Raw genomic sequence first — 22,576 nt, forward strand, 5'->3', positions numbered from 1 at the left:
CAGTACATTTTCTTATTTTATTTTAGTGGTGCAATTCTTGTATAAAGGCCTTTTAATTAGAGTCCCAGCTTACCGATGCCACAAAGACGTCCCCGATCATCTCCAGGCTGTCCCACTCAGCCACGCGACTCGCCAGGGCAATCTGGAACAGGAAGTGGCACTGCAGGATCTCACGCACCCGATAGAAAGTCATCTTCAGTTTCCTGTCGCTCAGCAGCCTTGGCTCAATCTGGGACAGGGGCTTCTCATATTGCTGATAAAGCAGACAGTGCACACTGTAATAACAAACACTTAAAAGTGGATTTAGGCATTTGCTGCAGCCATTCTTTCATACCTCCAGTATCCTCTTCAACGCATCAAGATAGTTCTTCTCACTCTCCAAAATAGATCCCAATATGCATCTTCTCACCAGCTATAGAGGAAAATAAGGTGGTTGCAAAGGGTTGCGTTTATTAAAGATATATATAGAAGGGCATGTTCATTACCTGTTGCTGAGAAAGACCTTCTGGTGCGAGACACAGCACTGGCTCAACATTGAAACAGTCCACTTCGATGAAGAGTTCAGACTCCTCATCTTCAAAACCCACTGACTTCCTCTCTAAAAGATTAAGAAGACAAAGGGAGAAAAGCTGCAATCAAGTAAACATGTTGAAGGGACAGTCCTTAGTTTTTAGTAAAATACCAAAACTTTCACATAAACATTGACTTAAAGCAACACTATTTAACTCTTTAACCCTAAAATTACAGCTTCAACATTAGTTTGATGATACATTGAGTTGAAATAGAGAGAAAAGTGCCGCTTTCATTCTTCACCCTGAACTGTAACTTTGGTGAGTGGGTAGGATCTCCTGTGAGAAGTGTTTAACTGTCACAGTTTAAATTGTCAGGATCAGGTCCAGCAAGTTCAAGAATAATGCTGTGTTTATCTCCAATATTTACCCAGGAAACTTTTTAAAAAATCAATAATTTATAACAGTTTGAATATTTGTTAAAGTAGCAGCTCTTCTGGTTCTGGAAGCCGGGGATCATGGGTAGTATCCACCGCTCAGTTGTGTTTCAGTTCAATGAGTGGGACTCCACAGTCAGAGCTTGAAAGACTTTGTTTATTTAATCGCTCTGACTTGGTGCCCAACATAATTCACCACCATGTGTAGCTGCAGTGGGCACTACTGCTCAGTAAAAGTTGCACAGTGTTGCTTTTTGAATAGAAGAGGAAGAGATCTTTTTAAGAAGCACATACCGTGACAGAACGACTTGGTTTTGATGAAAGAGCGTCCCTTTTTCACTGCAGCTTTCGTTTTCTCAAGCCCATCTTTGGTTCCCTCCTTAGCTGCCTTCACCAGCTTTTGCATCTTGGATAAGATCAAATACATTAAATTATTTATATGGCAAAAATAACACAATATTTTAACAGAATCTGAGAATTTTAATCCAAGGTGAAGTTTAGTTTTACTTCATCTAAGCCTATTGTTAAAAAGCCACTGGACCGAGCTAAGCAGGACAGAAGTAGTGTTAGAGCAGGGATGAATGTAAACAGAAGATGGTTTCATACAGCAGAGCTGATGAGAGAATGACAGTAACTGAGACGTCAGCTGAAAGAAACACAGTGTTTAGATACATTAAGACAGGTTTACATTGTAAGAGATGCTGTAAAAGCCACTAATATTTTCTTTATGTTACAGTTTTCAAGCTACTCTGAGAACAACTGAAATTCATTCAATTACTGGTGTTTCTGTTTTCCCTGAATCTATCTACTAATTCCAGATACATCTCTCTGTCAGCCTCATACTTGGCATGTTTATTGTTAAGGGCCAAAGGAAGTGCAGTGTCGAGATTGGTGCAAGTTAAATTTGAATATACTTATAAAGAAAAAAAAAAACAGGCGACCAGCGCTCTGTAGCAGCAGCGGCTGGGACTAATCAACGTAAGTGACTTTGTAAATCGGTCACACATATGCAAATGTAGCAGAGTAAAACCTTCCAATCTGTGTGATTAAGGAGGTGAAAAAAACATTTGCTTCCTGTGGTGAGGCATATCGCAGAATGGCTTTACATGAAGTTCAACTTTGGTGAAATTTGGCCCGCCATATTCGTTCCACATTTGCGTATATGGGGCTGTGGACCTGCAGCCGGTCTTTACTCGCTAGGGGTCACTTTTACAGTTTCCGAAAGAAAAGTTGCAGCCAGCATCACGACAGGCCAAACAAACAATCCATTTCAAACAGGCAGGATTAGGACGGACACTGCACTAGATATGTATCTAAAAACTGTTCCTAAATATATATCCCAAGCTTTACAACTTCAAGTGCATCAACATATAATGGGAAATATCAATACAGCAGACAGGGAGATAAATGTATGCAAACCCATCACCAGTACCCCCACCACAAGTCATTCACATCAGAGTAGTATGAAGGTACCAAGTTAAGTGTCAAATGTACCAGAGGGGTTAGCGAGACTCAGAGTAAAGGGTTGGGACTACTTTGTCGAGCACAGGCAGGTGAAGTGAGCCTCAGGTAGTTTACCTTCTGCTCGTGTTTCTGTTTTAACTGCTGCAGCTCTACCGTTCCCACTGTATTTGCCATTAGATCTTTCATCTTTTTCTCATAGTGTTCTTTCAAGCGAGTCAGATCTTGAGAGAGCTAAACAAAAGCAAAGCAAGGGTTACTGGTTATGGTTTTGGAATGAGCCAGCACCTTAGATTCCATATGAAACTGACTAAGATTTTTTTTGTTGCTATCTCTGACAACACAAATGGCTTATTGCTCAATCCATTTAAATTAATTCAGATTTATTAAAAGAGGGCATGCCATTTGACAATATTTACATAAATGTATAAAAATGTATTCATCAAATCAACACATAAAATGTAAAAATGCTTATTAAAAGAGTTATCCAATTATTATCTCTGCCAAGGAGGTTGTTTTTACCCCTATGCATTTTTTGGCTGTAAGCAAGATTACACCAAAACAAGTGAGCAGATTATCATGATGGTGGAAGGATGTGGTATGGGTAATGAACTGAATTCATTTTGGTGTGGATGCAGATCAAGGGGTGGATCCAGGATTTATTTTCTTTCTTTAACATTGTGAGATTTGGAACCATTTTACCAGGCAAAAATTCATGGATCTTAATGAAAAATCTAGGAGTGTGTAAAATTCTTGCTCAATTAATGTCTGTCAGTGGTACAATGAGAGTTGAATTCTCAAAACCACAAACCAATACATACAAAGTGCAGCCATCTGACTATGAGTCAGAATGTTCTCGCTCAGATCTGCAGAAGCAAATAGACATATGATTGCACATGAAACACACACATGGATGGTGTTTCACTGAAAACTTAGATCAAAGCTAAGAACAAGCAGGATAAGAGGATTTGCTCAACTGAAAAACTTCAACTACAACTTTATGCGAAACAAATACGACCTCTGGTGTGACAGCCTATGTTAAAGTGGATATGTGGAAGATACAACATAAACCCTTTTATAAAAAATCTAGTTACAAATAAAATTAAGTTCCTGTTTTATCCACTGCTGTCATCCGCCCACCAGAAGATGTGCAGTATGATAACACAGACACAGAGTTGTTTTTTGGCTGTAATCCAGAGAGAGAAATGGTATTGAGTTTGTTACACACATGGGTTTTCTTCTGGGGTGGCTTCCCTCTCATGAAGGCGTGGGGCAGGCCGTTCTCAGGGGGACCCTCGCCATCGCTGGCCTCGTCATAGCTTTCAAACTCGCTAGAGCTCCATCCATTGTCAAGGGAGCTGCTGCAGCCGCCCTCCTCACCAAGCTCCACGTCGTCATAGATCATCTCATCTGGGTCTGTATAAAAAAGGTGAAGGAAATAGATTTAGAAATACTATATTTAATTTGTTATCTTCATGTAAATGATGGCCAAACTGTAAAGATAGATAGATAGATAGATAATTAGATTGATAGATGGATAGATAGATAGATGTACTTTACTGATACCAATTTGGAAAACTTTTTTGGAAAACAAGTGTGCAAAATTGCATTATTTGTTTGAAAAATGACTTAAATAAATAAATTAATATACATATGAACATGTGAATATCATATGTGCAAAAAAAATAAAATCCCAGTTTTTGCAGGAGTAATCCGAGATAGATAGAAACGATCTCATTGCTGTGGGCAGGAAAGACTTCCTGTATCTGTCTTTGTGGCAGTGGAGCAATATACAGTTATTCTGTCACATGATAGGCAAAGATTGAAACTATGGAAATAAACACAGTAATAATATACTGCACTCAAATTGAATAGCCATGAGAAAAATATTGATTTGAAAAGCTTAAAATCCTCAATATCTGCAGAAATGTGCCGATTTTATGAAGTCATTTTTGATGCCAATTTACAAAATTGCATTATACCTTAAAGTGTTTCTGTTATTTTATTAAAACCTTGAACAAAAATGAAAGCACAGCAAAATCTATCATTTTGGATTATAAATGACAATACTCATCATAATCAATGTTACAACAGAAGAGTGAGTGTCCCCCAGTATCAAATATGTCACTTTTAAAAAATTGAGGAAACTATCAGAGAAAGTGAGCAGCTCTGAAAGGCTAAATTTGTGAAATGAAAGAATGAAATGAAATGTTCAATACCTGTGTTAGAGTCAGAGTTCTCTCTGGGTACATCATCATAAATCACCTCATCTGGATCTGAACCACAAAAATAAACATTCAAAAGAGGTAATGCACAGTTTCTTATGTCAGACTGTGCTACACTAAACAGGATGTAATGTGAGGGGGATCTAAAAGACAGGCTAACACACAAATGCCTGCTTCCTCAAAAGAACAGGGAAGGAAGTGTCTGGGACTGCAGCTGTGACAGAAGGAACACACAGTTTATGCAAAGGAAAGCACAGAAAAGAAGTGAAATAAGTAGAACCAGTATTCTCTCCATGTTGATTACACATGCATCTTCCTTCATGTCATTCCTTACTTTCCATCCATGCAGTGTTGGCAGGATCTGATGCCCATTTAGCCAAAGCATCCTCTTCTCTAATTGGTGGATACTCTTCAATAAACACACTTAAAAACATGGAAACAAACATTTACTTAAACAACTATAAATGTTCAATGTCACTGTAATGTCCGAAAATAAAGAACAGATTGTGATATTGCTCCATGTCATGATGGTAGCAGTCATATATAATAACTACAGATGTAACTGGATTATAGTATTTTATGTAATTGTCTGATTTGTATATAATAAGCACTATTTTATTTCATTTCTATTAAATTGTATTTGATGGATTATTGATAATTCAGTTTCCTTTTTCTTACTTTATGTCTTTATAACATTGAACATGTCAACATTTTCTTTGTACCGTTGACCTTGTTAACTTACATAAGACAAATAAACTAAACTAAGTTCAAACTAAACTAAACTAAAAACTAAAACCTCTAAGTAAGTAAGGAGTAGGGTACAATGATTTTATGAGTTTATGAGTTACTGCGTTAAAACGGACTAATAGCTGCCACTTACCTGTCACCAGAGGTGTTTCCAGTCCCGACCACCGTGACTGGAGGAGGAAAAAGAGAAAACCTTTTACATTTATTTATGAAATCAGCACACTGCACATTTCTAATTCAAAGATTTAGGCCGTTTTATTATTGGTTTGGATTTTTTGTTTATAAACTCACAGGAAACAAAACCCAATTTTGGAAATGATGTGTTTTGTTTTCATTATAAAACCACCAACATGCTCAGTGAAGTATTATGAAAGTTGTAAATGTAAAAACAGGTTGCAAATCTGGAGATATAATTGTAAAACATATATATGTTTTATGAAATAAAGTAATATAAACCTATTTGAAATAATAATCACATTGGTAATAGTTGTTGTATTTTATAACATATAGATAGATAGATAGATAGATAGATAGATAGATAGATAGATAGATAGATAGATAGACATACTTTATTCATCCGCAAGAGGAAATTCTTGTCTCCTTGGCCTATTAACACCTAACAACAGTTTCAACTGAAGTTGAAGACAGTTATTGTTTTTACACTGTGACATTTCAAACCAGTCACTTTCGTGTGAATCCTGATTTAAGAACAAACTTTTTCATATGCCACCACTAGGTGTCACTGATAAGTGTCTGCCTCCTGCAGATACTACAGTATGGTTAAAATAATTAAGCTATGACACCTGAAAATGTGCTTTCAAGGATTTCACTAATCTGATGCATCTAATAAAAAAAAAAAAAGAAATTACAAAATAAAGTGATAACTTAAGTAAAATTACCTTGCTGAGCATATCATGGCCAACAGGACACTGAATGTAAATAATTTTGTACATTTTCACACCAAACTATCTGTTTTTAAAACTCTTTTCACTGTGACCTGGCTGAGATAATTACAGTGTAATCTGACTCCTCACAGTGCCAGGCCACAGGCTTGGACACAAGCTACCGTGAGGTTTCAGGGAAACCGGAAAATCCTTACGGCCAACACAGAACTTTGGGGAGGGCTAAATTTAGGCCCTACTTCCTTGTGGCAAGGCTTTAGGAAAAACAAGAGAAAGACAAAAGGAGACAAAATAAAAGTGGCTGACACTGCATTTATGAGCCTGTGAGATAGTAGGAAAATTGTCCTGAAAGTCCAGAATAAACAAGTCTATTTAGGATGTTTAGTTAAGAAAGTGAAGAAATAACAGGATATGAGGGGATAGAGAGGTGTGGAGTGACAGCAACAAGGGAACCTGGCTGGCTTCAATCGGGGAAACCCTCGTTTCCACAGAATTGTATGTCAAGGTTTTTGTAGAATTAGCCTCTACTTTACCATCCTCATCCACGGAGAGGTGTCGAAAGATGACGGGTGTGGTGTACGCTGGTGTGAGGAGTGGTACACCAGAGGGGGTTGCGTAGCCACAAGGCACTGGGACTGAGTATCCCGAGGTGATGCCAACGGGGCTCGTGTGGACATCTTGGGCATCATCCTCTCCTCCTTTGGGCTCCATAAGTGAGGAAGTGGAAGAGGAGGGCCCAAGTTGTTGCTCGAGCTGCTGTAGCTGCAGAGGGGTGATGTCAATGACAGAGTAAGGGTTGACTTTGCTCTGGGAGGAGGTCCTAGCGACGGCCTGGGGAGGGTGAGAGTCATCGATGGATGGATCCTGGACATCTCTGCCTGGTGACAGAAATACAGTAAACATATTTTGTTATGCACATATAGTTTAAGAACTGAGCAAAGATGCATCAAAGTAAAATAAAAAACGCCCCTCCATGTTTGAGTGATAATGAACCAAACTAAAAGAATGAAAGTACATGACAATAATGTTTACCAAAGATGATTTTTTGGTGTTTTAGGTAGATGTGTGTCCAAGTGTTATTAGTTTTGTTTTAGTTTAAGGGCAGTGTTGATCCCTCCAGGTGTACCTGACATATTGCATTCACAATGAGGTCATTGTGACCTTGACCTTTGACCACTGAAATTAATCTTTGAGTCCACAGAAATTCCCTAAAGGCAGACGTGAGATATCATGTTATTAAGCGAGTGAGAATATACAGAGCCAAACACTGTTTGCAGCTGCTGCTGTCACAACTTTAAGTGATAAAAGGCAAACAAGCTGCTGCATAGGGCAGCTAGAGATACAAGGTGTCATGAGAGAAAGACTGACCCACTTTAGCTACAGGAGCTGGATATGAGCCAGATAAAGCACCAAAAAAACATGGCAGAAGAATGTGGAGAATGTCTGTCCACGGACAAGAAACATCACGAACACTCAAGGCATTATTTGCGGGCAACCAATGTCCAAGAGCAACTTCCGTATGGACGAGTCTCTGCACTGAGGAAAGACTAAATGGGCTCAAATACTTTCACTCCACTACAGTCAACATTAAAATATCAAACCTGTTGTCCCAGGATCTGTCTCTGTGTCGTCATGAAGAGGAGGGGGTGGGGGTGGAGGTAAATCTGACTCTGTATCAACAGTCCCCTCTTCTTCTCCTGTTCCTCCGACTGCCTTGGAGGCTTCGCCAGTGGCGACAGTGGTGTCTGCTGATAAAGGAGGTGTGTCGGATGTGAGGGAAGGTGCTGGGGGGTCCAGGTCGGGGAGCTGGCCCTCAGGGTGACAGGCTACCAGATTCTCCTGGCTCTGATCCTTGCAGCTGGTGACTGAAGGGGCTGGAGGTGAAGGGGGAGGGCGCTCAGCCTCAGGGACATCATCACCACTGTCATCAAAGTCAAAGGCTTCCCCCTCATCTTCATCTGCAAAAGGGGCACTGTCTGCCAACACTGAAAACAGAGATAGGATGAAGAGATGTTGAGTAAATATATATAAATATATACCATGAGACAATAAGGGCTGAGATTTTATCTCCACAAAGTTAGTTATCCATTTGTATTCCTGGGTATATTAAGACACAGACAATATTGTACTTATGATTTTTATGTCACCAATAAACATTATCTCAACCAAATTTCCAGGAATTTTAAAATAATTATATATATATATGTATATGCACACATATTGCTGTATATTCAACTAAAATATTGAAGGGGGGATTTATTTAAACCAGTCTAACACCATATTAACCTCTGCCAGGGAGTCTGTTGTGTTTACACCCCTGTCCATTTGCTATTTGTATTATTACAAATTATTATTAAATAATCATGGCACAGGATTTGATAAATTAATATAATTTTACTCGATATTATTTTAGAGATGTTAGCAAACACACTGTTAAAACATACAATGTGGAAGGCTGTTCAAGTCCTTGGGCTGTTCTAATTTAAAAGACTGAGCCAAATGCAGACTTATAATTAAGGGTGGGGTCTACTACAGCAGTATGTTTTCTTACAGAAATCCTCACATCAAGGTTTTCCACAAAAACAGCTCTCCTTTAAAGCAAAAACAAGGTAGAGCCACGCTACAGGTTTATAGTTAGAACTGAGAGGCGTCACGTTCACATCAGAGCGCTCACAGGAAGGGAGCAACAAATGAATTTCCAGTTTCCACACTGCAATTAGGGCAGCAGGAAAGAGAGCTGTTACTCCCGTCAGTGAATCGTACAGTCTGAGTTTATGCATTATTTCTGATCTGATGAACAGAGCACGCCCCCTAGGTCTTGATAAGGAGCAGGAGCGAGTCAAAAGATAAGGAATGCACAGGCTCAACCTTCAGCAGTTTCATGGTGTCATGTTTCTAGCCCCTAGAGCTAAATGTGTAAAGAGTAAGACAGTAATACAGTTTTCATTCAGTGCTGTAGTGAGATCAAAAAAAGTGTAACGTGATCCAGAATTCAACACTGTGGAAAACTGAGCCACAACCTGACAGTAGAAGAAACTCATTACCACCTACAAACCCTGAAGCTCTTCCAAAGTGCAGCTGATTTTCCCTTTAGGGGGTCAAATGTTAAGAGATGGGTACCTTTACGTTCTTGGGACTGGTATTCTAACATTGCTAAAGCTTTGCTCACACAAGCATACCATGAATTCTTTGCAAGAACTTTCATCAGTAGCCACAGCTTGATTTTATTAGCTCACAGCCTCATATCCTGAATGTACTCACAAAGAAAACAGAAAACTCTAAGTTCATTTCCAGTATGGCGAGATGAAGTTTCCATTGCAACACATGCCGAAATAGCTCAGTTGGGAGAGCGTTAGACTGAAGATCTAAAGGTCCCTGGTTCGATCCCGGGTTTCGGCATTTTGACCTCTCCCTCCCCCAGCCAGTCACCTCTTGCTCACAGAGAAATGTCCATATAAAACTTTCCCTATCACTTAGTTCCTTTTGCTTTAAACAAACCAATATCTATTTAATTTTCAACTTCCTGCCTAGTTAGGTCATTTCGTACATTTATGGTGTTTCTATCCACACAGTTACCACTAAACGAACCACATTCACTGTTGTAACAAGCTCTGTTCTGCCTCCAGGCCAGACTGCAAGTAAATATTATCTAAAAGAAACTCCCTGTGGCAAAAAACCAATAACTTTGAAGTTCCTTACAACAATGTACACAGCTCTAAATCACCAGGAATGAGTCCCTCAGGCTGCGACAGGTAGCTGTTCCACCCTGCAGTCTGTGCGTGAGGAAACGGTCTGTGACTAACGTTTCAGGTCAGAAGCTTGACCCAACGTCCATCTGCACCCATGACTAAAGGTTTAAGAAAAAGACAAGTGTAAAGGGCAAAACTGGGAACAGAGATGCTATCTGTCCTTTTTTCCATCTGTGCAATGATGAATGGTGTGGGCCTCAGAGATAAGGCACAGTTAGCTGACTAAAGCTCCTTTTCCATTGATCAAAAAGACCCGCTAACATTTGGCTTTTGTCTGCAATGCATCATTAAACCACTCTGCAGTATGCATGTATTTTAATCAGCTCCTGCTCCCTGGCAGTGATGTAAACGAGACACCCTAGTGAGCGTGTACATCTTTATGGTTTATTCATAACGTCAAACTTGGGAAAAATAACAGAAACTCCTCTACTAGAAATAAGGAAAGAAGTAAATCCCTTTCTTGTGGATACCTGCATTTAAAAAACCTGTGTGTTACCGCTAATTTCAGTGTAAAAGTGGACTGTGGTATTCCAGGACTGTGGGATGTAAATCATATGTCAATACACGTCCTAATACGCACTCAGGTCACCCTCCTCTCTCTCTCTGTGGTGTCAATGTGAAACGCTTGACTGTGCCAGAACAGTGAAGGACTTGACTGATTGGATTTGGCCAGATGATGAATCACAACCATCCATTCAATAGTACATCTGCAACTACAAGCACATGAGGCCACTGATAGTTGGCTGCTGTGTGGGTATGAATGCCAGCTAACTAATTACAGAGACTGTGCTGGGATGGTGAACTTACAGTGCAACCACACACACATGTGAACACACAAGTATATATAACCACATTTGTGATGATTGTCAGGTGTGGAAAGTAACATTTACTTCACTACTGTAAATATTTTTCATGTATCTGTACTTCACTAAAGTTGATTTATTTTTGGTACTTTCTATTTGTACTCCACTTCATATATCAGCAAATAGGACCAGTATAGTCAACCACGCCATCAGTGACTTTGACCACCTCCTTTATTTGTGTATACCCCAGTCCTGACAATTAAAGTGTCGGCACTGAAGAGTTTCTCTTCTTTCTATTCTTGCAAGAATGCAAACCTCATCATGGAGGCATATACATGCAAGTGCATGCGAACGCACAATGACACACAATCATGGCCTAGCTGAGGTTCCCATTGTCAATTCATAACCACAATATGGATTCTGTTCCGTGGGCTTATCTCCACACTGCCATATAATGGTCCACTCAAATGAGTCACTGGGTTACGATCTGCTCCAGCATCACCCCTGGCAACAAAGCTACTGACTGGCCAGCAGGAGACGAAGCAATTCTCTGGCCTGTGTCTATCCCCGGAGGCTGTGTGAGTGAGTGTGTGTGCGTGGATGTGTGTGTGTGCTGCAGCAGTGTTCAGTCTAATACTGAGGCACATTGTCTGGTATTCACAGCAGCACAGCACATTTTACCCGCCTTACTCCCTCGCTCCTCTGCCCACACGCTCCAAAGCAGCGCAGCAGCGGAGGAGAGGAATCTGTGTTGTTTACTCTTGCTGTCCAGCTTCAGCAGCCCTCAAGGAAGTGATCTGACTAAGAGATGATCAACAGCAACTAGCAGGGGCTACTATCCGTCAAACACTGCAAACATCTCCAGCTAAGTCCAATAGTATCACTAAATGTCTTATAAGAGCTGCAATCTATGATTCATATAATTTCCCAATGCTCTGCCAATGATTTACCTTTAATCAATAAAATGGATGTCCTGTAAAATTTCAAATAACAGTAAATAATGTCCATCACCATTTCTTAAGTTCAGTGTCACATTTAATTAAAAGCAGAGCATAAAGTGCCAAAACAAATAAATGAATTAAATAACTATTTGACAGAAAAGACTGATCACAGCAATATAAACAATTCTCACTATTTGTTTCTCTCAATAAACTAACAAAGGCTAATGTTGATCATTTGTTGTGCTCTCTTCAAGACTACTTGCTGTGAAATTTGTATAAGGGTGATGAGCACTGTATTATTACTTCTGAAGTCCAGCACTATCATCGGTTCCTCTATATTTACTTTGTTCTGTTCCCCAGTCTGTGGATAAAACCTGTGGTCAGTACGGGGATCGAACCCGCGACCTTGGCGTTATTAGCACCACGCTCTAACCAACTGAGCTAACCGACCCACATGCACATCACCAAAGGTTAAGCCTGTACCACACTTTTATCTAAGAGGTTAGAGGCAAAGGTCATACAAGCGTGAGTGACTTTGTTGACTTTACTTTCAGGAGGTGGGGGAGGAAAGTCTTCCACGTCCATGCTTGCTGCTCCTCTACTGCCGAAGCTCTTCAGACAGCTGCATGCAGGGCATCAACTACGCCGACAAACATTCCTAAAGGAAAAAATAAATAAAACAGAAAAAATAGGTGGGTTGATAAAAACAGTCATTACAATTAAAGTTAGCACTCAAGAATGTTTCCATGAGTTGGACAATTCTGGGTTGGCATATGTAAGCCACTCAGTCTCAGAAAGCCTGACCACGCTTGTTGTTCCATGTAATTAATCACAGTGGAGGAGCGTGGCTGTGTTGTGGTCACGGTCTGATGTCTTTAGTGTCAACACCAGAATCTTTACCATGGCTAATTCAGACAAATGAATGAAAACAAAAGACACTCTTTTAGTGCAGACCTAAGGACTATTGACACTAGCGCATGGTTTAAGTGTAAACAACATTCTCATTTGCTAATTGTGGGCGTGAGTCACGTCATGGGTATAAATGGGCTTGGCCAGCATCAAAACGGACGGCCCATACCCTGTGGAGTAATCACTATGAGACATAAAGGCAGAGGGGAGGGGTTTCTGTAGCTATTCTGTTGGTATTCACAGCAGCTTCATGCTCAGTTTTTAACTTTTGTTTATTGTGATGATGAAGGGAAAAAGGCAAGGCAGTCAACAATAAACATACATTCCTCTATTAGCTTATGCAAGTCTGCCTTTATCAAAAATAAAACATTTACCAGAGATCTGAATTGGTTTACCACAAGTACTTAAGGAAGTTATTTAAAAATAAGTTATTTCCATTGAGTTTTGTGGAGCATGTGTGCATGACCTAAAGAGGAACAGTTTTAGTAACATTATACAATTTGCACACTTTTTCCAGGATAAGAGATAAAACACAATCTAATTTAGATTAGATAAATAACACAGCTAAAGAAAAACACTACATCTCACACTCATTATTCAAGCCCAGGAAAAAAAATCCTTTGTTATGTTTAACTATCAAAAAGATACATTTTTCCCACAGGCCGGGAAATCTTTGAAAACGTAGACTAAAAGCCAAGAACATAGGGCTGGGTGATATGGAAAAAAATCTTATCATAATAATGTTTTTCATATCAGTCGATATGAATATATATCATAACTCTGTGCAGGTCAACAAGGTCAACATTCTGCTCCTCTGATGTTTTCTAATTACTCGCACGTAGTACTGATCTTTATAAAAAACCTGTTGAATTCATATTTATGTTCATGGATAAATGGGGCGTCACTTCCCAACCCATTCTTTCTCTCATTCCTGTTCTATCTATGTTATATCGAACATGTCTTTTATTTCTTTCAAGGAAAAGTTATATCTAACTATATTTAACTGTACAACAGCTGTTAGCAAAGACTACAGGGTCAGCAATGCATGTAATTGATTATCCACGTTGTGTTCTACAATAGTTGCGGAAGCTAACGCCGGTTCTCTACTAGGAGGGGGTCATGTGATGCAAGCAGTTGTGATACATCATTGTTTGCAAACATTTCTGTTCCCGCCCATACAGACTAAAATCCAGTACCAGAGTTTTCAAATTCATTTAGGGAGTGGAGCTCAATATGACACATGGACTCAATAGCAACCATACATTTTGACCCAGGGATATGTCATTAGCATGTTGTAGCAGGAGAGTCCTTTGGACCTGCATGAGCATGTGAGACATTACATTCCTCTGCAGCACAGCCTTTGTTTGAAGATGTACAATTCGTATCCAGAGGTGACAGTTTCTGTCAAAGGCTTCCTCTAGAAAAAAAAAACTGTGCTATTTCCAGACTTCTTCAGCCTGCTGGTATCCACACGAACAGATGACAGAGTCGTGACATCATGCTGCAGCAAAAAAGCAACCATTGTTGTGGCATGCATGTCCCGATTCTATGCAATCTCAATAGTTCAACACAAACCACAACATAAGTTTACAACAGTGCACTTCTCACTAAGGAAAACATACACAACAGTGTGGCAGCAAACAAGAGCCAGAGGATGACTCGGTCTCAAAGCTTGTTTTGTCTGCAAATAATGTGAAATCCTTGGCTTCTTTGTCCTCCACCCTATTGGCAGGGCACAAGGCCAGAACAGTGGATGTGAACACAGGGCCAGTGTCTGCTGAATACAGTGCGGCTGACAGATAATGCTGGTGCTAACAGAGGCAGGTGGAGTATGCATAGCCTGAGGAGAAATAACAACACAACAGAGACAAACAAAAGCAGCTACATTGTTATAAAGTAAGACTGATGATGATGATGCATTCATTAGGTTGTATTCTGCATCATCTGAGAAAAGTTATCTATTGTGTGTGGAAAAAGTAATCATGTGACAAACATGGATGTAAACTGACCAGCACATTTTGGATTAAGAACAGTTAAGAGCCGTGTCCTGACAGGAGCTTTGGAGGGTGACTCATCTCTTCCTTCAAAAGCACTCTTCAAGGTCTATGACAGCAGGAATAGGAAGGAAGGAAGGAAGGGAGGGAAAGTAAAAGAGGAAAACACTCAGGTATGCTTCTCTTGACGCTGAAGCGCAAAGGAGAGGAACCACATCAAGTTTTAATATGTGATCAGCAAACATGATTCAACATATTGTCTCCTTAGAGGAGCTGCCTCAGGGGTTTGATTGAGAGGCAACAATGGCCTTTCTCACCTTTGCTCTGAAACCTGTCTGCAAATTCCTCCAATCCTCCCTCGCCTGTAATTAGTCTGATTTTCCTCTTTTTACTTGCTACTTGGAGAAAACTAAACTAAACTAAATGCACCTTTGCACAAATGACATCCTGCAAGGTGTGGTGTGACTTCAGGTGTGGTGTGCAAACGTACAAGCATCTGGCTCACCCCATGGAGGTGACCAGCTCAGCAGAAAGTATCCCTACCTACATTTGTAGCAACCTGTCTGTACTGCGGCGCTGATAATTGTGATCCACTATGGGAAGAAAAGTGAGTCAGTACAGCTGATTTAAGATATGCACTAAAGCCCGGACATTTTCTTGAAAGAGGGGTGTAAGCGAGAATGCAAATGTCTAAGTCAGTTGCTTTTCTTACCAGCCCCCTCGTAAAATGTCTGGAAAATGTCCAAGTGAGCTCAAGTGAGAATACAGTGGACACACAACAAGCGGAATGCGCAAGTTGTTGACATCCCTAACACACGACAGCCGCAAAACTGAAAGGCTAAAAATATCTCAGGATGAAAAATATGTGCCATACACAGATGTTGACAAAGATGTCAACTTTGAAGAGAAAGAGATTCAAGAGCATTCTGATGCCAAAATTCTCAAACAAGTTGCAAGGACGGTAAGAAACTTGGTTGGAACATATATGTCCTGCCCACTGCATGCTCAACCCAGACACCAGAGTAAACTACTGAATCTTGATTAAGTTTCCTGTAGCTGTTAACAGATCACACCAGGACAATCCTCAACTGCTTTCTTCATATAACCCTAAATGTCCCTCTGGATCAATAAGGAATCCATCTATCTCATATCTTATGTGAGAGGTAAACTGTCCAGACCCAATTTCATGCATATTATTTTCCAGAGATCACGTCTGAAAAAAGGATTGTGAATCCTCACAGAAAACATTCCACACAATTCACTTATGATATCTCTGCTAATCTGCAGTGTTCTAATAAAAAGGTTCTGAATTACAGTCAAATCTGAGAGCAATGTTTAAGGACAAAGCAGAAGACACCAGAGAGGTAAAATCAGCTCTGTCGTTGATGACAGACTCAGCTGAGCATGTCATTACATGCTGGGAAGGCTGAGCTGGGCTCGGCAGACAGGAAAACAGTCATCTGGGCCTGCCGGTGTAATGCAGACAATTTGCTCACCTGTGTATTCTTAATAACCAATGTGACAGAACAGACAACGAAAAGATCAAAACCATGTTGACAGTGTGTATGGTACATACAGTATGTGTTGTGCTTCATGGTGTGGAGCATTACATGCTACCTATGTTCAGTCATAAAGACAATTCTAGAGCTGTGTATAGTGGACCTTAAATGTTAACTGCAAGATTCTTGAGACTGACACTTACATGCACAAGGCATGTCCCACATACACCAATAGGAGTATTAGTTCATTTTATTTTAAGTATCCTTTATTAATGATGCCAGAGCAATATATTTTGTTCTCTAAATCCATAATTATCCACAAATTATAACATCATCTAAATATAAATCAGTAATCATAATAATCACTTTATTTGTAAGCACTTTTCAATACGAACATCAAAGTGCTTTACAACAGATCTAAATAAAAAAGAAAATCAAGAAATGGTGGAATTTGCAGAGAGGGTGGGACAGCATATGACACCAAGGGAAAAGGTAAACATTTGGCCATCCATTAAATCACAGATTTATTTAAAATTTCCTCAGTAGTAAAAAATAACAACATTCCTGATCTGCATTTCCTTTTACATCAAGCAGCAATTTGTTAGGAATTAATTGTGTGAGTTGCATGCAGCTGTTTGTGCCAAACACCCCGTTGTGATAAGGGCTTTTGATTCTTCAGTCGAGTTTTCTGTAGCACACTTAATGACAAGTGGAATTCCACACATGGGCTGAAGGCCATAAACAAAAGCCTGGAGGAAAGTGTGGTGAAAGAGAGGGAGAGAGAGAGACTTGTAGTCTGCTGTGGTGTCTGTCTTTGGCTTCAGAGTTCTTTGGCCGACTGTTGTAGTGAGCGTTGTGTCCAAATCTTCTCCTTCCACCAGGCTTACAGTAATCAGGCTTCGACTGAAAACAGCAGATCCCAGGCTTACAAAGAGTGGACGGACAGGCTTAACAATGTGCTGTAATGTATTTGTGGGGAGACTCAGGGAAGGACAGGGCAGTGCCCTGCTGCATACTAAAAAGGAGAAAAGGTACCTCGTTCTAGTCTCTTCATAATCAGTACTATCCTGGCATCAGTAAAAACACACAGAGTATCTGAGCTAAACACCTTTAAAAACCTTTTCTGTACGCACGTGTACAAAGACAAATGGACTGTACGAAAGCCGACATTGCGCAACTGCTATCCAATATGTAGCTCGTAGCACATCGAACATGCCAACTCGTTTGAAATGGCATCACCAGAGTGATGATAATGATGATCATACAATACAATAATGGTGCAGTTAAAGTACAGTTAATTTTCTGCACCTAAATAGATTTAATTATTTAGTTGTAAATGTTGTTATTTTACTTTTGTAAATGTCACTAAGGTTAGAAAGACACAGCCTTTACCAAACATAGTTAACCAGGGTTTAATTAAAAAGTCAGTTTAATGTTTTCTGTTCCTTGTTTCTACTGTACCGAAAACGTACCACTCTGCAGTTCATATGGATCAACACAGCAAACTTCACAATATCACAGTATCTGGGCCAACCCGCCTTGACAACATACCACACTTCACCCACCCCCCCTGACCTCAAAAGGGGTGGGGACGCTCACAAACAGGCACAAAATAGCTGACTTTTAAAAGTAGCAATTACTCTTGCGATCAGCAGTCAAACTGGAAGCATATTCCCAGACACAGATATCCCGATCAACCACAGATTAGCAACCAATCTCCCTCATAAATACCTCAACTTTTGTTCTTATAGCAGCAAAAGTTGTCTCATGCATTAAATCCCCCTACTCAGTGTAGTATTGGCTATCAGATAGGAGTTATAATTATGAGTCTGATGGGTGTGGATTTTAGAAATACATTTAAATAAGCAGGTTTTATCTGATGTGAGAGGTGTGAGCCATTTGACATGTGAGGGGACTGCATGTTAGCCACAAGCAAAACAGCCATGTTTATAAACCAAATGTGGTAATTGCTAAGCAACATGCATGGTGTCATCCTTCATGTTACAGTCCATTTTGTTATTAAGTCTGGATATATTCCTGAAATGTTACAGAGCGGCTGTATATGACAACTCAAATGTCCACCTCAGTTGGTATAGACATTTTCCGGAAATTGTCCTGCCAGCATCCTAGTAAAATTGTAAAAAAAAATTGTCTGAGTTAGCCCATTTGAGAATATAGCAGGCAGCAGTGATGTTTCTAACGTGACGGCCAAAAAAATAATAAAAAATAAAAAAATATCCCAAGATGAAAAAGAGGTACCATACACATAGAAGACATTGACAAAGACGTCAACTTGGAAAGACAATGGGATTTGAGAGATTTTGATGAAAGGCCCAAAGCCATTGTTGATGTGCTGTTAGCAAAACACATCATGATGTCAACAGGAATTTAGATTTTCCTGATGTTGTGAAAGTGAAATGACTATTATGATGCATCACACAACATATAACAGCTGTGTGACATTTTTACATTACAGTTATCTTTATTTCATTTTACACTGACCTTTACTTGGGAGGCACCGTCTGTTTTCAGTTCAAGAGACAAACTAGTGAAATGGGTCTGTTTGGGACTCACAGGACGAAATGAAAGACTAGGGCTGCATAATATATCAAATGTGGTGTCCATTTGAAAACAGAGGCAACCACAGTCTTGGCTGTCACTCCTAACTGGTCTCCACCCACCCACTGAGCCACACCAAAGCTTTGAGAGCCCAACGTGTCACCAGAAGAACACTACATAGTGTTTGGTGAGGAGTGGATAAGCGGCCGCTGCGAAGAGCTTTTGTTGACTGTCTAGATTTAAGCTCTGGAGGAATTTTAAGATGAACAGAGCAACTCATTCAGATTAAAATGAGCAAGCACTGGAAACCAAGATACTTCAAATCATCAGCGTACTGGTCTTTGCACTGACTTCAAAGTGTGGAGACAATGCTACGACTTTACTTATCCTTGCCGGCTGTACATCTCAATTCACAGAGTGTGGCACTAAAACAGGCATTTGAATAGAAGGATCATGTTGTGGTTCGATTTTTGAGGATCATGTTTTGGTTTGTGTTAACATCTCTCTCTCTCTCCCTCATACAGAGTGTGCTCCAAGGGGCGGGGCAATCTCCTGGAGCACAGAGCACCGGGCACACCTGCAGCTCATCATGCCCTCATTGGTTGGCTTCTTAAGCCACTCTCCCTTTGTCTCCTGTGCCGGATGATTCATTTGCATTGCAGTGCCACGCCAGTGCCTCGTGTGACTCCAGCTGATCGCCTCGCCTCGAGCTGTTCTTCTATGTCCCTTTGTGTTGTGAGTTTTGTGCCTCGACACTGTTTCAGTTGTACTTTTGTTCCTGAGCCTTTTTCCCATTTCTATGGAGATTTTCAGTTGCTACTTTGTTTTTTGAGTATTTTCCTGAGGAACTGTCCTCCCTCCTTTTGTTAAATAAACTTTTTTTGTTGAACTCTGCAACTGGGTCCTGACTTCCCTGACCAGTTCATAACAGAATCATCCGGACAAGCATGGACCCAGCAGAGCTGGACGACTACGGACGAGCACTCTCGTCGCAAGCCACCAAAATCAACCAGAACGAGTCCTCCCTGCGGCTGGTGATGGAACACCTGCAGCAGCTCGGTGCCAGCGTCTCACAACTGGGCGGTCAGTTGGCCGCCCTGCAGGACCAGCTCGTCTCCTCTCCCGGAGCCGCCGCTCACCCCCCAGCCGACGATCCTCCTCCCAGCCCTGCCCCGCAAGCCCGCGAGCCGTACATCCCCATACCAATCAGGTATTCAGGAGATTTAGGTACCTGTTCGCTATTTTTACATCAGTGCCAGCTAGTATTTAGCCAACAACCCCATACCTATGCTACGCCTCAAGCTAAGATAGCCTTCATAATGAGTTTGCTCACAGGACAGGCGGCTGCCTGGTCCTTAGCGATATCGTCACAACAACACGAGTTGGTTAATGATTTTCACCGTTTCACTGAGGAAATGAGACGAGTATTTGACCACCCGGTAAAGGGCAGACAGGCGACAAGCCAGTTACTCGATCTCAAACAGGGTAGCTCTTCGGTGTCAGAATACGCCGTGAGTTTTCGCATTTTAGCGGCAGAGAGTGGGTGGAATGATTCGGCTCTTCAAGCCATATTTTTTAAGGGGTTGGCAGGGGAATTAAAGGATGAGTTGGCGGTTCGGGAGGAATGTAACTCGTTCAACTCCCTTGTTGACTTAGCTATCCGCCTCGACAATAGAATGAGGGAAAGAGCTAGGGAACGGCAGAGGACGGGGAGCAGGCGGCTCATCTCCGGCACGCAACCCAGCTCACCAGGCTCCGCTCCGGGATTGCCCGACACCACCCACTACGCTCGAGAGCTACGACCGTCACCAGTCGACGAGCCCATGCAATTGGGTCGGGCGCGCCTCACCCCAGCCGAGAGACAACGCAGGATGCGTGACAAGCTGTGCCTCTACTGTGGACAAGGCGGCCACTTCGTTTCCTGCTGCCCGGAATTGCTAAAAGACCGGGCTCACCAGTAATAGAGAGGACTCTGGTGAGCCACATCTCTTCCTCTCACGCGTCGAGAATTCAGGTTTCAGGTATGATCCACGGACCTGAACACTCGTTTCCAGTCCAAGTGCTGGTAGACTCCGGTGCCGATGACAATTTCATTGACAGAAATTTTATGAAGAGCAACAACATTCCTTTTTATGAGCTGTCCTCTCCCATAAAGGTACACGCAGTAGACGGCAAGCTCATAGAACTTGTGACTCATAAAACTGAACCATTGAAATTGGTCCTCTCCAGTAACCATCATGAGCATTTGGAACTGTTTGTAATCTCCTCACCTCTGAATTCTGTCATTCTGGGATTCCCTTGGTTAAAGCTTCACAATCCCCACGTTGATTGGTCCACCGCCACAATTCGTAACTGGAGTCTCCACTGCCACGCCCACTGCCTCCGTTCCGCTCTGCCCGCCAGGCCTGCAGATCCAGCTCCAGCAGTCGAGGTAATTGAGTTAACAAATGTACCCCCTGACTACCATGACCTCAGCCAAGTTTTTAGCAAAACTTCTGCCACCTCACTGCCCCCACATAGACCCTACGACTGTGCTATTAACTTGTTGCCAGGGGCCCCTCTTCCCACTAAGAGGCTGTACAAGTTGTCCAAACCCGAGCGAGAGGCCATGGAAAAATATATCACAGAGTCCGTGGCAGCAGGCCTCATCCGCCCCTCCTCTTCTCCGGTGGGGGCGGGTTTTTTCTTCGTGGAGAAAAAAGATAAAACCCTGCGGCCTTGCATTGACTACACCGGGTTGAATGACATAACCATAAAGAACAAGTACCCACTCCCCCTGATTGACTCCGCCTTCAGCCCCTTACATTCGGCCCGCGTCTTCTCAAAGCTAGACCTTAGGGACGCCTACCACCTCATCAGGATTAAGGAGGGGGATGAGTGGAAGACAGCATTCAACACCCACTTAGGTCACTTCGAGTATCTGGTCATGCCTTTTGGACTCACTAATGCCCCCGCTGTATTCCAAAGCCTAGTGAACGATGTGTTAAGGGATCTGCTTAACAAAACTGTGTTTGTATACCTCGATGACATTTTGATTTTCTCTAGCTCCATGGAAGAACACGTTACTCATGTTAGAGATGTGTTGAAAAGGCTTATGGAGAACAAGTTGTATGTAAAAGCTGAAAAATGTGAATTTCATGTGTCGACTGTGAGCTTCCTGGGTTATGTGGTGGAGAAGGGGCGGCTGCGGGCGGATCCCTCCAAGGTGGAAGCAGTGAAAGAATGGCCCACTCCCACCACCCGCAAGCAGCTGCAGCGCTTCCTGGGGTTTGCCAACTTCTATCGTAGGTTCATAAAGAACTACAGCCGCCTGGCGGCCCCTCTTACTCGTCTCACTTCTACGAAACTCAGTTTTACCTGGTCTCCTGTAGAACAATCTGCCTTTGTGAAACTAAAAGACATGTTTGTTAACGCCCCTGTTCTTGTGCACCCAGATCCTGAGCGGCAGTTCGTGGTCGAGGTTGACGCCTCGGATTCCGGGGTCGGGGCCGTCCTCTCCCAGCGCCAACTCACTGACAATAAGCTCCACCCCTGCGCCTTCTTCTCACGTCGACTCACCCCTGCCGAAAGAAATTACGATGTGGGGAACCGAGAGCTCTTGGCGGTGGTCCTGGCCTTGCAGGAGTGGAGACACTGGCTGGAGGGGGCAGCTCAGCCCTTCATCGTGTGGACAGATCACAAAAACCTCGCCTACCTCCGCACAGCTCGCCGCCTGAACACCCGCCAGGCCCGCTGGGCCCTGTTCCTGGGTCGTTTCCAGTTCACCCTCACCTACCGCCCCGGGTCTCGGAACATCAAGCCGGACGCACTCTCCCGTCAGTTCACCCTGAAGGGAGGGGGG

General features: G+C 41.9%; 1 protein-coding gene and 2 non-coding genes across 4 annotated transcripts in view; 1 reads left to right on the top strand and 2 right to left on the bottom strand.

Annotated features, from left to right (window-relative positions):
- arhgef10 (Rho guanine nucleotide exchange factor (GEF) 10) overlaps positions 1-22,576 on the bottom strand; it is a 59,963-nt gene that overhangs the window by 32,968 nt on the left and 4,419 nt on the right. Inside the window, exons 2-13 of one of the 2 annotated variants that reach the window (XM_020085134.2) lie at positions 12,323-12,432; positions 7,883-8,266; positions 6,815-7,159; positions 5,513-5,549; positions 4,967-5,055; positions 4,627-4,683; positions 3,636-3,823; positions 2,525-2,641; positions 1,241-1,352; positions 486-598; positions 335-412; positions 74-253 (exon numbers count right to left, since the gene is read on the bottom strand). In XM_020085134.2, the coding sequence (XP_019940693.2) occupies positions 74-253; positions 335-412; positions 486-598; positions 1,241-1,352; positions 2,525-2,641; positions 3,636-3,823; positions 4,627-4,683; positions 4,967-5,055; positions 5,513-5,549; positions 6,815-7,159; positions 7,883-8,266; positions 12,323-12,359 (1,737 nt within the window). In that variant the 5' untranslated portion in view covers positions 12,360-12,432. The remainder of the gene's footprint in view (positions 1-73; positions 254-334; positions 413-485; positions 599-1,240; positions 1,353-2,524; positions 2,642-3,635; positions 3,824-4,626; positions 4,684-4,966; positions 5,056-5,512; positions 5,550-6,814; positions 7,160-7,882; positions 8,267-12,322; positions 12,433-22,576) is intronic. The other variant, XM_020085135.2, reaches the window with a different exon arrangement.
- On the top strand, positions 9,608-9,680 carry trnaf-gaa (transfer RNA phenylalanine (anticodon GAA)). Its single transcript has one exon. It is a non-coding gene; the product is annotated as a tRNA-Phe (tRNA).
- Positions 12,152-12,225, bottom strand: trnai-aau (transfer RNA isoleucine (anticodon AAU)). The gene has a single exon. It is a non-coding gene; the product is annotated as a tRNA-Ile (tRNA).

The sequence above is a fragment of the Paralichthys olivaceus genome, chromosome 12, assembly GCF_024713975.1.
Source record: "Paralichthys olivaceus isolate ysfri-2021 chromosome 12, ASM2471397v2, whole genome shotgun sequence".
NCBI classification, from domain to species: domain Eukaryota; kingdom Metazoa; phylum Chordata; class Actinopteri; order Pleuronectiformes; family Paralichthyidae; genus Paralichthys; species Paralichthys olivaceus.